A 13,083-nucleotide genomic window follows, 5' to 3' on the forward strand; every position below is an offset into this window, starting at 1 on the left:
AATTTAGCTATTTTAATCCAAAGAGATGAATATTCACACTTGTTTACTTCTTATTAAATACCCAAATTTAGAAACTACTACAAACTTTTTAAAGGTAGTTCCTGGATTCCAAAGATATAATGGAAATATGTACAGCAGTTTTGTTGCTTTACACTATTTTAATTATGTAATGCTTAAATGAGTTCAAAAGACTTAATGCATGAGAAATAGTAATTATTTCATTAAAGTACAGTTATTTGTTTTTCATTGTTATATGTGTATTGTGAATATATGTAAAATGTAATATATGTAACATATATATTATATGTACATATATGTAACTATATGTAATATGTACATATTTGTTTTCCACTGTAGGACATTGACACTGTTTAGTGAGAGTAATAACAAAATGACTAAAATATGTTTTCTTTCATTTTAAAATTTATAACATAACATCTCATTTTGCTACAAATAGAATTAATACATATATTTCAGAGAACAATCTGAAGTTAGTAAAATCTTAACCCAAAATAAGAACTGGCCTTTATTAATATAATCACTAGTGATGATGGATTTTCTTATGCTAACCAGAAACTTAAAAATTCAAAATGTGAGCCAGGCACAGTGCTGCACGCCTATAATCCCAGTGGCTCAGGAGGCTGAGGCAGGAAGATTACAAGTACAAAGCCAGCATCAGCAACTTAGTGAGGACCTAAGCAGCTTAGCAAGGGCTGTAGCAATTTAGCAAGAACCTTTTTCAAAATTTAAAAGAATTTTTTTTAAAAAGGGGTGGGTGTAGGGTGAGGATATGGCTCAGTGGTTAAGTGCCCTGGGTTCAAGCCTTGGTTTAAAAAAAAATCAAAATGTGTATTTCCTTGCTTGTTTAACTCTGCTGGAAAATACTTCCTATTGAAGTATTATAATTATTATTTTTAATTTGTTATATATGACAGTAGAATGCATTACAATTCATATTACACATATAGAGCACAATTTTTCATATCTCTGGTTGTACACAAAGTAGAATCATACCATTCATGTCTTCATATATATACTTAGGGTAATGATGTCCATCTCATTTCACAGTCTCTCCTTCCGCTTACAGTTATTATTAATTTAATGTAAATGATTATTTGGTGAACACCTGCTAAGTGTAGGGCATTATGTCAAGAGCCACGCAGAGGGAAATTGAATCAGACGCAGACTCTCTGCTCAAAGAAATCATTGGCTTATAGGGTCTTCAGTAAAAAACAATGTTATAGAAGATGAACTAAAGCTGTTCTTTGATAGTTTTAGTCAAGGTTGTAACTATAATACATGTTTTTCAGGCATGTCCTTGTATTACTCTCAAGTACGAAAAGCTGTAGACAACATTTTAAGGCACCTGGATAAAGAAGTAGGACGGTGTATGATGCTAACCAATGTCCAGATGTTAAACAAAGAACCCGAAGACATGATCACGTGAGTACAGTGAGGCTGTTATCAATGAGGGATTGATCAACCAGGTGTGGTGACACACCAGTGATCCTAGTGACTCGGGAGGCTGACACAGAGGATCACAAGTTCAAGGCCAACCTAGGCAACTTAGGGAGACCCTCTTTCGAAACAAAACAGTAAAAAGTGCTGGGATGCAGCTCAGTGGTAGAGCACTTGCCTAGTATGCCCGAAGCCCTGGGATCCATCCCCATCACTACAGAAGAGAAAAAGGAAAAAAAAAAAAAAAAGACCAATTAATGAAGCAAAAGATAGAGGTAGATATTCTTTCTTTCTTTCTTTTTTTCTTTCTTCTTTCTTTTTTTTTTTTTTTTATTCTCACTTCCTAGAATCAGGGATGTAAGAAGTGCCAAGGGTAGTTTAAACAAATAAATAAATAAATAAAAATACTTTGACATTGCCCAGCATACAGAAGGCCTAGCGTTCAATTCCCAGTCCCACCCCCAAATCTTTTTTCTGATATTCAACTGACCATAAAATGAAGTCAAACTGCAGTTGATCCATTTGGGTTATATTTTGAGTACCATTAAGCCGGCAAGTTAGAATATGAGACACCTGAACCATTTATTGGTCCACATTTTTCAGAAGTGACCTTTTGTTAAAAAAAAAAAAAGAAGAAGAAGGTGATCTTTTGTTCCCAAGCTCTACCATATCACCTGTGATTCAATGACATCCCAACTTACACACATCCCACTTTATAAATCTCAAATTAATTTGTTTCCAATGGAAATTCCTGCTTAATAGTTTCAGTGAAACTGTGCCATAGATTTTAAGAAAGCATTTATAGTACTAAATGTAGAACTCAAATGTTCTTTGTCAAAATCAAAAGCTGCGTTTGTGTTTGAGCTCGGCGGAGGAGACCTGTACAACTCACATTTGCTATTTTTCACTAATTTCAATAAGAATTAAGATTTGGTTCTAATTCTACATTTTTTAAAAAAAAATTGAGACTTTGTCATTGAACTATGAATTAGATTTTATTTGGCAGCTGTGGTGTAAATTCCTAAAAACACAACTAGGAAGATTTCCTCTATTTCCCAGCATAACCAGCCTCAGATATCAGAATTAATCTGAAATTGTTACCTTTATAGAGAAGGTCATATTGTATGAATTTTATCACATTGATAGTAAATGCTCAAGATTAAAACAGTTGAAGTACAGAATTATTTTAAGTATATATTTAGTAGCATCTAAAATGAAAAGCCTCCTCCTAGGTATTTCCCACTTGAAATCAAATCTGTGACCATCCCTTAGCTTCATGTGATTCATTCTAGAACTCTCCCTGTAATAAATGTACTATATGGAAATACCAATGCGCTTCAACTTATGGTGGGGTCACATCCCAATGAGTTTATTCTAAGTTGAAAATGTTATACGTTGAACATGCATGTACTACCCCTACCCTACCCAGCAGCCTGTCTCAGCAGCACTGTGCCCTGGAGAGTATCAGTTGCTCTCCTTATGATCTCAGAGCCAGCTGGGAACTGCCCAGCATTGCAAGAGAGAATCACTTGTCACTAGCCCTGGAAAAGATCCAAATTCAAAGTTTCAAGTATTTTCTACTGAATGTAACTCACTTTCACACTGTGGTAAAGTCAAAAATTACTAAACTGGGGAACATCTGTACTTTTTTCTTTCTTTCTTTCATTTTTTTTTGTAAAAACAGAATTATACAATGCATATTACCCTATAGCTTGCCAAACATTTGATTAAACCACGTAGAGGACATACCACTATAGACTTTTCAATCAAAATAATAACAGAATTGAGATTGAACAAGACTGATAACATTAAAAATACTTCTTTAGCTTTTTAATTCTTGCCTCATAAGTTAACAGATTATCCATAAGCCTTTAACCTCATTATTCCATATTCCTTGAATACTTTAAAGATATTTTTTATTTATCCTGTAGAAAACATAAGAAATACTTTAAAAATTTCTTCCATATAGTTGTTTCCTATTTAAAATATTAAAGAATTAAAGAGCTTTAAAGGAAAATCATAGTTATATTCAGGAAACATCAGAAGGTAGATTCAAGACCAAAACAATATATTCAAACATGTATAAGCTTAAATATAAATACAAATATTCTACTTAAGTTTTAACTAATGCCTCACATTTTTTTCTAGATTCTTCTTTTTCCTATTCATCCATTTTAAGATTCCCCCAAATAAGACTAGGAATAGTTTTCATGTTAGACTTTAAAGTAGATCCCAGAGTGGAAAATCACTCATTGCTTCATTTCTTAAAAAGAACAAGGAGAAATGTTAGGGAATCATATAAGCATTTAGGGGAAGAGGGTGGAGACCACAGAGTACTAATGGGAACAGTCATCTGAACTGGTATTTGAGGTTGTCCACCATGTTCCCAGGCCCTGGTTTAAGGTTTGAACTTGAACATTGAGTATTTTGTATTACTCAATCACCATTCTTCATTTCTTTTGTGGCTAATAAAAGTAAGAAAGAAAATAACAAAGGTTAAAAAATAGTAATTTTAACATCTGTTAGAAAATATTCTTAATTGTGTTATTTTGGGAATTCACATGGCTTCCCATAAAAAACCCAGAGACAGCAAAGACAGCAATAGTAAGAGGAAATCATGCACCAATTAATTCCTAATCTAGGCTGGATTTATCAGCTTGGAAGTCTGGCAGGGTTCGCCTTACACTTCAGGCCAGGCGGGGTCATCTCTTTTCCAGCAGATATGAATATAATCCCAGCTGTTTACAACATCTGGTGAGCAAGCTAGAAGAACTGTTTAAACTGTTGAGACCGCTCACAGCTATTGTGGGTGTCATCCAAAGACATCTCTCTCCTTCGGCTGATTAGAAACCACAGTGCACCAGCTTCCTCTCTGAAACCCTCATTTATCTGATGCCAGAGGTCCAAGGAAAAAGAGAGAAAAAAAATATCTTACGATCTTCTACAAAAGCAGAATATTTTAGAAGTCAGAGTATATATCTTGCTTTTCATATGAACAGTTTTGCATTTATCCTTCACTTAACAAAAGCATTCTAAAAAGTAAGGTCACAGCTCAGGATTGCTATTAGATGATGATCAGATTTGGGAATCCTCCTTGCAAACACTTGTTGCTCTTCTATTCTGGCCACCATTACTGTTCCCAAAAGTGATTACTTCTGTGCCACTTCACATTTTCATTATTGTGTCTGTGTCCTATTACTGCTTTAACTTTGTAACCAATTTTATATTTATTCTCAGAATGACTAAATCATCAGAATATGGATATGCTGTTACATATTCTCACTTAGGTTATTTGAAATATCTGATGAATAGTTTAATTTCTTATAAAAGTTATCAATTAAGTGGTTAAGAATCAAATAGTTACCTATTAAAATATCTAAAACTTGAAATAACATATTACAAAATTCAGTTATTCCTCTGAATCTACGGGAAATTTTTTTCAGGATTTCCCAATTGTTTCCCAATTGTTTGGTATATCCAAAATCCTGGAAATATATGCATTTTCAGAGATAGGCATTCATTAAGTCCCTTGTATAAAATGGCATAATATTTGCATATAACATAACCTATGCATTTCCCCCCATATTAAGCCTTCTGTAGGTTACTTATAACACTTAAAACTATGCAAATGCTATGGAAATAGTTGTAACACTGTTTTGTTTAAGGAATAATGACAGGGGTGGGGGAGGCTGTATATGTTCAATACAGGCACATTTTTCCTTAAATATTTTCAATCCATGGTTGGTTGAATCCATGGGAGTGGATCCCATAAGTATTGGGTGCTGACTGTATACATTTTTGCTTTCTGTGTGCTAACAACACAGAAGACATTATAACCTTTAAACACTAATATCTTCATGAGAGTAACTAAAAAGAGAGGTCTCTATTCTATAGAGATTACTATAAGAAGTCAGAAATGTATATATAGGATTTTACCTGTTGTCATGAAAGACTTAGTTTGGAAACGGGGCTAAGTGGTCTAGAGAAGCATGGCACATCAGGGAAAGAAGCTTCCAGATGTCACACTTGTAAAAGGGGCTGTTTTGCATATATTAAAATCCCATTTATTAATGTTAAATGGAGGAACGACTATAATATATTTCTTCGTGCTGACACAGTTAAGCATTTCTGTAATTCTAGTGTTTTAAATGCAGGCCACCGAGACCAAATAGATCCCAACTAAATGGCAAGCCTATGATAAAATGCTCTTGATAGGAAGGGCAGCAGAATAAAATAGACACTAGTATTGCTGTAGGTATATACGTGTCTGTATAACCAATGTGATTCTGCAACCTGTACACTTGGAAAAATGAGAAATTATACCCCATTTGATTCAAAGGTATGATATGTCAAGATCATTGTATTGTCATGAGCAACTAACAAAAAAAAAATAAAATAAAATAATAAATAAAATGAAAAGTAAAAAAATAAAATAAAATGCTCTTGATAGTCAGCATTTGCAGAGATATGTAATTCTGTGCTACATTTATATTTTTAAAAGTTTTATTAGAAATGGTCAAACTGTAAAGGGAATAAACAGAATACTGGAGCCAACACAAGCCTGTGATTCTGAGGCATGGATTAAGTTCCAGTCTTCATTCACACACTTAACAAATGGTTTTAAGAATTTTTCACGACCTTTTGACCTATATTTAAATTTTGTCTTCAAATGCTAGGGGTGAAAGAAAGCCCAAAATCGATCTTTTCAGGACCTGTGTTGCTGCTATTCCTCGACTGCTTCCTGATGGGATGTCAAAACTTGAACTTATTGACTTGTTGGCCAGGTAGGTGAGACATCATTTGACCAAAACTGATCTTAATCCTTTGTCATGGTTCCTAAAAGAAAAGAAGTCCATATTTAGAGTCAACAAAAGTTTATTGATTAAGGTATTACTTCTATGCATGGGCAGGAATGAGTAAAGAAATGTTGCTTAAATTATTATTATTCCCATATCCAAGGGCTTTAAAATTCAATTTAGATTGAATACATGAACGCGTAAGGTAAGCAGTAACCCAGGGCCTGGGAGTTTACAAATTAACAGCACAAAAAATGGATACCTGAGTCAGTGAGTAGCCAGGTTACTGTGCACTGAGGAAGTTGACAGGTGACTCTGGGAGAAGATGAAATTTGAACTGGCTTTGGAAAGGAAGTAGGATTCAGGAAGGTGAAGGAAGTGAGTCTGGCTGGAAAAGAGTCCATTCAGGTCTGACCCCTCCCCACCAGGGACCAAAATAGGAAGGTAATGGGGATCCTAAACTACTGTTAGTACTTCAGAAAGCTACCGAAAATCACTTTTACCACCCTCCCCAGCCTCCATAAGAATGCACAGTCCAAGTAGAACCTGAAGTTTATTTGCTGTGAGTGAAATTATCACGGTTCAGTAAGCTTAGTTATTTCCTATTGGTCTGCAGCTCTAGCTGACATTATGCATACCTTACATTTAAAAATCAGAAGTGACATGTAACCTAAAAGCAGGGTAGCAGGCAAAATCATGAGATTCATGGAGTGTAAGAAATGGGAATAAAGTCATCATTGGCTTAGAAATTAAAAAGAGTTGGGGGCAACCCAAAGATAAAAAGAAATATCAGTTTGGGGAGGTTAGATTTCCATTGAGTCTTAAGTATTAGTACTGGTATTTAGACAGATGAAGTTTTAAACAGAGGAATAAAAGGACTTTAGAATGTCATTTTAGGCTGGTTAATCTGATAATGGTGGAATAGAGGAGAGCTTAGGGAAGGATAACAAATATTAACGTTGACCCAGTGAGAGATGCCCCGTGCCTAGCCAAGGTTAGAACCTTCTGCCAATATCCTTCCCATCAGTATTCAAATTAATAATCCAAATTGCCACCGTCAGGTGACTACACCTCCCGAGGCTCTGAGCATCCCCTGGAGTCTCGTGTCTCAATTCCTGTGGTCATGGTCCTCTCCCAGGGATAGCCAGTCCAGCCTCTCGAGCTCACCTCTGCTCTCGTGGAATGGCTTTTGTAGCCTCCTGTCCTTCCTTTCCTCTTCCCAGCACCGGCAGCAGAACCTTCAGTGAAGGTTCCTGAGGACCCATAACCTTCAAAATCACAGCCTTGGGCCTTGGTGCTCGGTAACCAGGGCTTCTACCCGCCCAGCTGGTGTTTGTCACCTGTCATCACCTGTTCTTCCATTGTTTTTGTTTGTTTGTTTTGCTGTCACCAGCAACCTGGAGCCCAGGATCCCTCTCTTTTCCATTCCATGCTCAGGACCCACTTTAATGACATCAGGTTTTAAACAGTTGCACCTTCGGCCTGTCCCGACGAAGCCTTGCAATGGGAATGTGAGCCAAGAGCACATTCATGGGAAAGGGGGCAGGCAGAGGAGAGAGGAAAAACTAACCCCGGATGGAAGAGGGGTTTCCAGTTCTTGGTCACCCCAGAGGACCAGAGGGTGGATTTGCAAAGTATAGTAAACACAGTGATTTGGCAGGAAAACGGAGAACAGATTAAAACTGTGAGACCAGTGCCAGAATAACCTGGAGACCCAAGGGACCCACCTGTGAGTTTGTCACAGCCCACAGTAGAGACAGCACTCCCACAGGAGACTGGTTCCCACGGAGGAGGGGTTGCCGAGTGAACAGCTGAACGTGGCCACTTGGCCCCTGAGAGCTCTCTCCATGGCCCCGTGGACCACTGCGGAGCTGGGGCTGCCCCAGGATCAGATGCACCAGGCTCAATCTTCACCTTTCCAAGGGACACAGAGGAAGCAGTGGAAGGAAGCCGTCCAGCGGGAAGCCTGAACTCAGCACCCTGCTTGCCATTTTACTACCTGTGTGACCTCTGAATTGTTTAGCCCCTCACCCTGTTTTCCTTGGTAAGACTGGAGGGGTACTGCCCGTCTCGGGGACAGTTGCAAGGGCTGACGAGAGGCCTCTGCACTCTGGTATCTGCTAGGAAAAGACCAGTTCCCTGAAGTGGAAGGAAAGTGTGGTTTGCTCAGTGAAGATCTCATGGTTGGCATGAACACGAAGGCCCTGGAAACCCAGGGCCTGTAGCTGACAGTGGGCCCTTGGGTCATGCTGTTTTGTGGTAAATCTGTCTAGGAGGCTCTCACCTCGGGGATCACCTTGGTAGCTTAATCCAGGGACGCAGGAATCTGCAGACCAGACGGTGGTGCCAGGCGTGTGGGAAGAGAGTTCTGTTCGGCACGGCTGGAATGTCAGTGCTATTTATAGCCTGTCCTGTTTATTATTGCCTACATTCTTACGGAGCCCAAAGCCCTGGGTGCTGGTTTTTTGTTTTTTTTTTTTTTAATTTTAATTTTATTTTTTTAATGAGGGAAAAGAACAAATATTCTTGAAAATCCAAGAGAAAGACTACACCGTATCAGAAGTCCATGAAGAAGCCTTTTCCATAAATTTCACAAGAAAAGAGGCTGTTCTCCTGGGGGAGTTCCCCGGGTGTGGGACCCACATGCTGGGTCCATGAACCTGGGAGACCTCTATGACAAAATGAGGCTCTTCAGATCCCCTCAGGAGGGGCAGAGGACAGAAGCGGAGTCACTCACTCACAGAAAATCTGAGTTGGAAGGGCCACCCTCTACGTGATACCCACCGAGTCATCACACTGGGGCCAAGATGACCTGAGACCTAGTCTCGTCAGACCTTTGACTTTCCACCCTTCACACTCACATCCATGGCTCAGTTTTATTTGAAATGCTGGTTTTGCCAGTAATTGGCAAAACAAGACTAATACACTCAGACCACTCTCCCTCCCAGCTCAGCCCCCTGTGAGGAGTTTGAAGGACACGTCCCACATGGCTGCCCCCAGGCCTGATGCCAGCATTTTCGGTAGTGGCTGAATACCAGACCCTCAAGCCTGGGACCTACAGTGGCGTGTTGAACGTGACAGTGACAGTGACAGTGACAGTGCCAGCCTTGTAGGGAGTGAAGCAGGCAGGCCACCGCCTCCAGTTACTAAGTTCCTGACTTTATAGGTCTTGCTCAAGCTGGATGTGAGGCATCTTTCCCTGTGGGCTCCCTGGAGATGTGTTGGCCTTACCAGCCTCGTGGGAGACCCCTGGGGGTACCGCCTTCTGACCCTTAGCAGAGCCTTCCCTGCTGAGCTCTCTGGGCCCCCCAAGATTCTCCACATAGAAAGGGGGGCTTTCTTCTCTCCCCAGTGACCAGGAGATCTCTCGCTCCCTTGCCCAATGTGTCCTGCTCCATTCTTGGAGCACAGGAAGATTTTTTTTCCCTAACAGTCCAAGGCTCCTCCCCTCTGTCACATCCTCCAGTGCATCTAAGGATTTGCTCTTCAAAATTTACCCTCCTTTTTCAAAAATTTGTCCTTGTTAATATGATCATAGTGTTTTGAGAATTAAATAATGCATATAAATCACTTAGAATAGGACCTAGTACAAAGTAAGCTCCCCCCAAAATTAGTTGTTTTTAAGTATCTTCACATTTGAATGATATATATACCATGTTGTACAATGCTTTTCCTATACATTATGTTATCGAAGCTGGATATGTATTCATCCCTGATTTTAGACAAGGAAGTTGAACTTCAGAGGAGTAAAACTGTTTGCCCAAATTCACAGAACTTTCCTGAAACCAAATGTCATTGGTTTTATACCAAATAGTAAGCGCCACCTACACAATGTTTCCTTATAATTTGTGGAAACGTCTGAGGTAATCCATACACAATTCCACAGTCTTCTGTGGCACCTGAACTACATTAGCCACTGTCTTGCGTTCACGCTTCTTGTATGTATGTGTTGTGGAAAGCAGTTAGTTTGTTTGGTGTATCTGACAGGGAAGTACTTCCAATAGTATATATTGCTCCCAAAATTCACTATTTCTTCGTTTTCATCAAGATACAGTTTAATGCTCTGCAAATAGCTGTACGTCCATTCTTTAAAGACCCCTGAGGCCACCACCTAATGAGCTGGTACAGTGACTGACAGTGCATTTATTAGCAAGCCCTCCTTCTGGAAATCCTTATCTCCTGGGCTTCACCTTGAAACCCTTTCTTCCTCTGCTGCCCCTGGGGACATGGTGACATTATTGGGCAGCAGCTTCCTCCTAATGACCTTGTTTTTGTCTTGCCTAGTTCAGAGGAGGAAGCTTCTCCTAATGATCTTTTCTTCAGGATATGGTTTGTGAGTTTGAAATCCACGTCCCGCCCCCCTTTCATTGGCAAAACAAGTGAACAGCCACATTATTGAAAGCTACCGGGAGTGGGAAGCCTACCTTTGTGCAGGTGGTTTACATTAAAAGTATTTATCCCATATGGCCCACCCAGAAGGCTGCGTTGTCCAAGTTCTCGTTCTCCTCATTTTAGAATATGTCCTACTTAATTCAGCAACAACCTTGTGTGAGCAACATGGCCCTTGGGATCATGCCACTTGCTTACTCTCGATCACGGCAGAAGGTCCCTGGAACCGTGAGCGGTGGCACACAGGGTCTGTGCAGCATGTGCCTGCATATTTGCTCTCTGATCTGAGTAGTCGTAACCATGATCACAGCTCCTGATGCCAACCACTTGGAGGGACAGCTGCAGTTAGTGTTGTGATATTGGTTTCTCTGGGTGTATTTTACTGCTGTGTCCCTGTGGAGACATTTCAATCCCCGTCAGTGATTTTATTCATGTGTATCCATGCACCTGAGACTCTGAGGCTCCTGGGAACCACCTCAGTTTCTTAGGAATCTTGTTTGAGAGCCGTCTCCTCCCCCATAGTCAGACTTCTCCATATGTTGCTTCTCTTTAAGTCTCTCTGTTCTCTTTTCCAGGTACTGCCACTAAACTTCCTTAGAGGACAGGGCTTTATTTGGCAGGCAGGGGATGGGGTATGTTTTTCTTAATTACAGTTGTACTCTTAGTTTGGAGTCTGAACTCCTCTGCTTTAGTGGTCCAGTTTCCCTATGGGACATCCTAGCTGGGAGTTGACAGAGTTCCCTCACCTCTCCCTGACCTCAAAGGACTTGCAATAATGGAGGCCAGTCTCCTGCTGCTTTCCTGCAGAGCTCAGGGACTCAGAATGGCTGGATGTCTTTCTCATTTAATCCCGAGTCATGTCTTCCTTTTTAGTTAGCTGTTTTTTCCTATTTTGTGTTTTACATAAATCTTTACCACCCCATGTTCCTCATTTGCTTCCATAGTGACTTGTCCTGATGGGGTAGTTCCCCATCAGGCCCCCCAAAGAGTCCTTCAGATGATCCTGAGCTGTGGGCTTGGAATTTAAACAGATTCCAGATTGCAACTCATTCATGAGAGCAAAGATAGAGAAGAGAATTGATCTCATTTGCAAAGCTGACAGCATTAGCTCTTATTTAGGCTTCTTCTAGGTAGACCACGACATGGCTTTTATTCTCAGTGCTTTCCTAGTGTTGGTTTTTTCTGGCTACTTAAATAAAGTGCCAGAAAAAGGGGCTTACACAACAGAAATCTGTTGTTTCATGTTTCTGGAAGCTGCAAGCCCAAGATCCAGGGCTTTCTGCCTTCTGTGAAGTGTGAGAACTTGTCCCCTGGCTGTGTCCCAGGCTTCTGGTCATCTGCAGTGTTTGACTTTCCTTGGTGTGTAGAAGCAACACACCAAGCACTGCCTTTGTCTTCCTGTGATGTCATCCCAGTGCACCTGTCTGTCTCCAAGTGTCCTCCTTTTATAAAGATGCCAGTCGTATTGGATTAGGGGACTCTCCTCCCATGTGACCTCATCTAATTTGGCTAACCATATCTGCAGTAATCCTATTACTGCATATCATAGTCACATTTTAAGGTACTGAGGATCAGCACTTCAACACATGATTTTTGTGGGGGACACAGTTCAACCCACAGCAATGACCCATATCATTACCATCTGTTAACATCCATTCAGTGAACTGCATGCAGTTCCTGGTTATGCTATTGCTTGTCCTAAACATGGTGGGTTTTTTATCTGTGAAAGCTTTATTTCCTAAGACATTTGGAACCATAGAGAGGAATAAATGTAATAAATTGGAATAATCAATGTAAGATGAGAAGATGACTTCAAGTACAGTTTTATAAACCAGTGATTTCAAATCATGGACTGCTAGCGGGGCCCAGTGGCACATGCCTATAATTCCAGCAGTTTGGGAGGCTGAGGCAGGAGGATCTTGAGTTCAAAGTCAGCCTCAGCAATGGCAAGGCACGAAGCAACTCAGTGAGATCCTGTCTCTAAATAAAATACAAAATAGAGCTTCGATGTGGCTCAATGACAGAATGCCCCTGAGTTCAACCTCCAGTACCCGCCCCCAAAAAGATGATTTAGAGTTACTTGGAAGCGAAGCAGGTATTTCCTTCCCAAATGAATGGGCTTCAGGCCTTCTACCCCAGCTTTAGCAGAGCAACTCAGATTTTCTGTATTATATATGGAGTTTATATTATATTCTCCAGAGAAACAAATAATAGGATATGTATATTGGGGAAAAGGGATTTTTTATAAGTAATTGGCTAACACAACCATGGGGGCTGACAATCAGAAGTCTGAAGGGTGGGCCAGCGGGCTGGAGACCCAGGAGAGCCAAGCTGACAGTCTGTATCTGAGAACTGCCTGCCATAGAACCAGAAAATATCAGCTGAAGTGTAAAGGCAGCCTGCTGGAGAATTCTGTCTTGCTCAAAGGAAGCCAGTGTTT

General features: G+C 40.2%; 1 protein-coding gene and 1 long non-coding RNA gene across 4 annotated transcripts in view; one reads left to right on the plus strand and one right to left on the minus strand.

Moving 5' to 3' along the window:
- The window catches only part of Fry (FRY microtubule binding protein), a 406,369-nt gene that overhangs the window by 280,351 nt on the left and 112,935 nt on the right, over positions 1-13,083 (plus strand). For all 3 annotated transcript variants that reach the window (XM_077795147.1, XM_026414538.2, XM_026414540.2), the window contains 2 exons: positions 1,311-1,443; positions 6,135-6,242. In XM_077795147.1, coding sequence (XP_077651273.1) covers positions 1,311-1,443; positions 6,135-6,242 — 241 coding nt within the window. The remainder of the gene's footprint in view (positions 1-1,310; positions 1,444-6,134; positions 6,243-13,083) is intronic.
- LOC113200936 (uncharacterized) lies at positions 6,244-7,445 on the minus strand. Its single transcript, XR_003303097.1, has 3 exons — positions 7,422-7,445; positions 6,517-6,595; positions 6,244-6,294 (listed from the first exon to the last, which is right to left on the minus strand). It is a non-coding gene; the product is annotated as an uncharacterized LOC113200936 (long non-coding RNA).

The sequence above is a fragment of the Urocitellus parryii genome, chromosome 2 (genome assembly GCF_045843805.1).
Source record: "Urocitellus parryii isolate mUroPar1 chromosome 2, mUroPar1.hap1, whole genome shotgun sequence".
Lineage (NCBI taxonomy): Eukaryota > Metazoa > Chordata > Mammalia > Rodentia > Sciuridae > Urocitellus > Urocitellus parryii.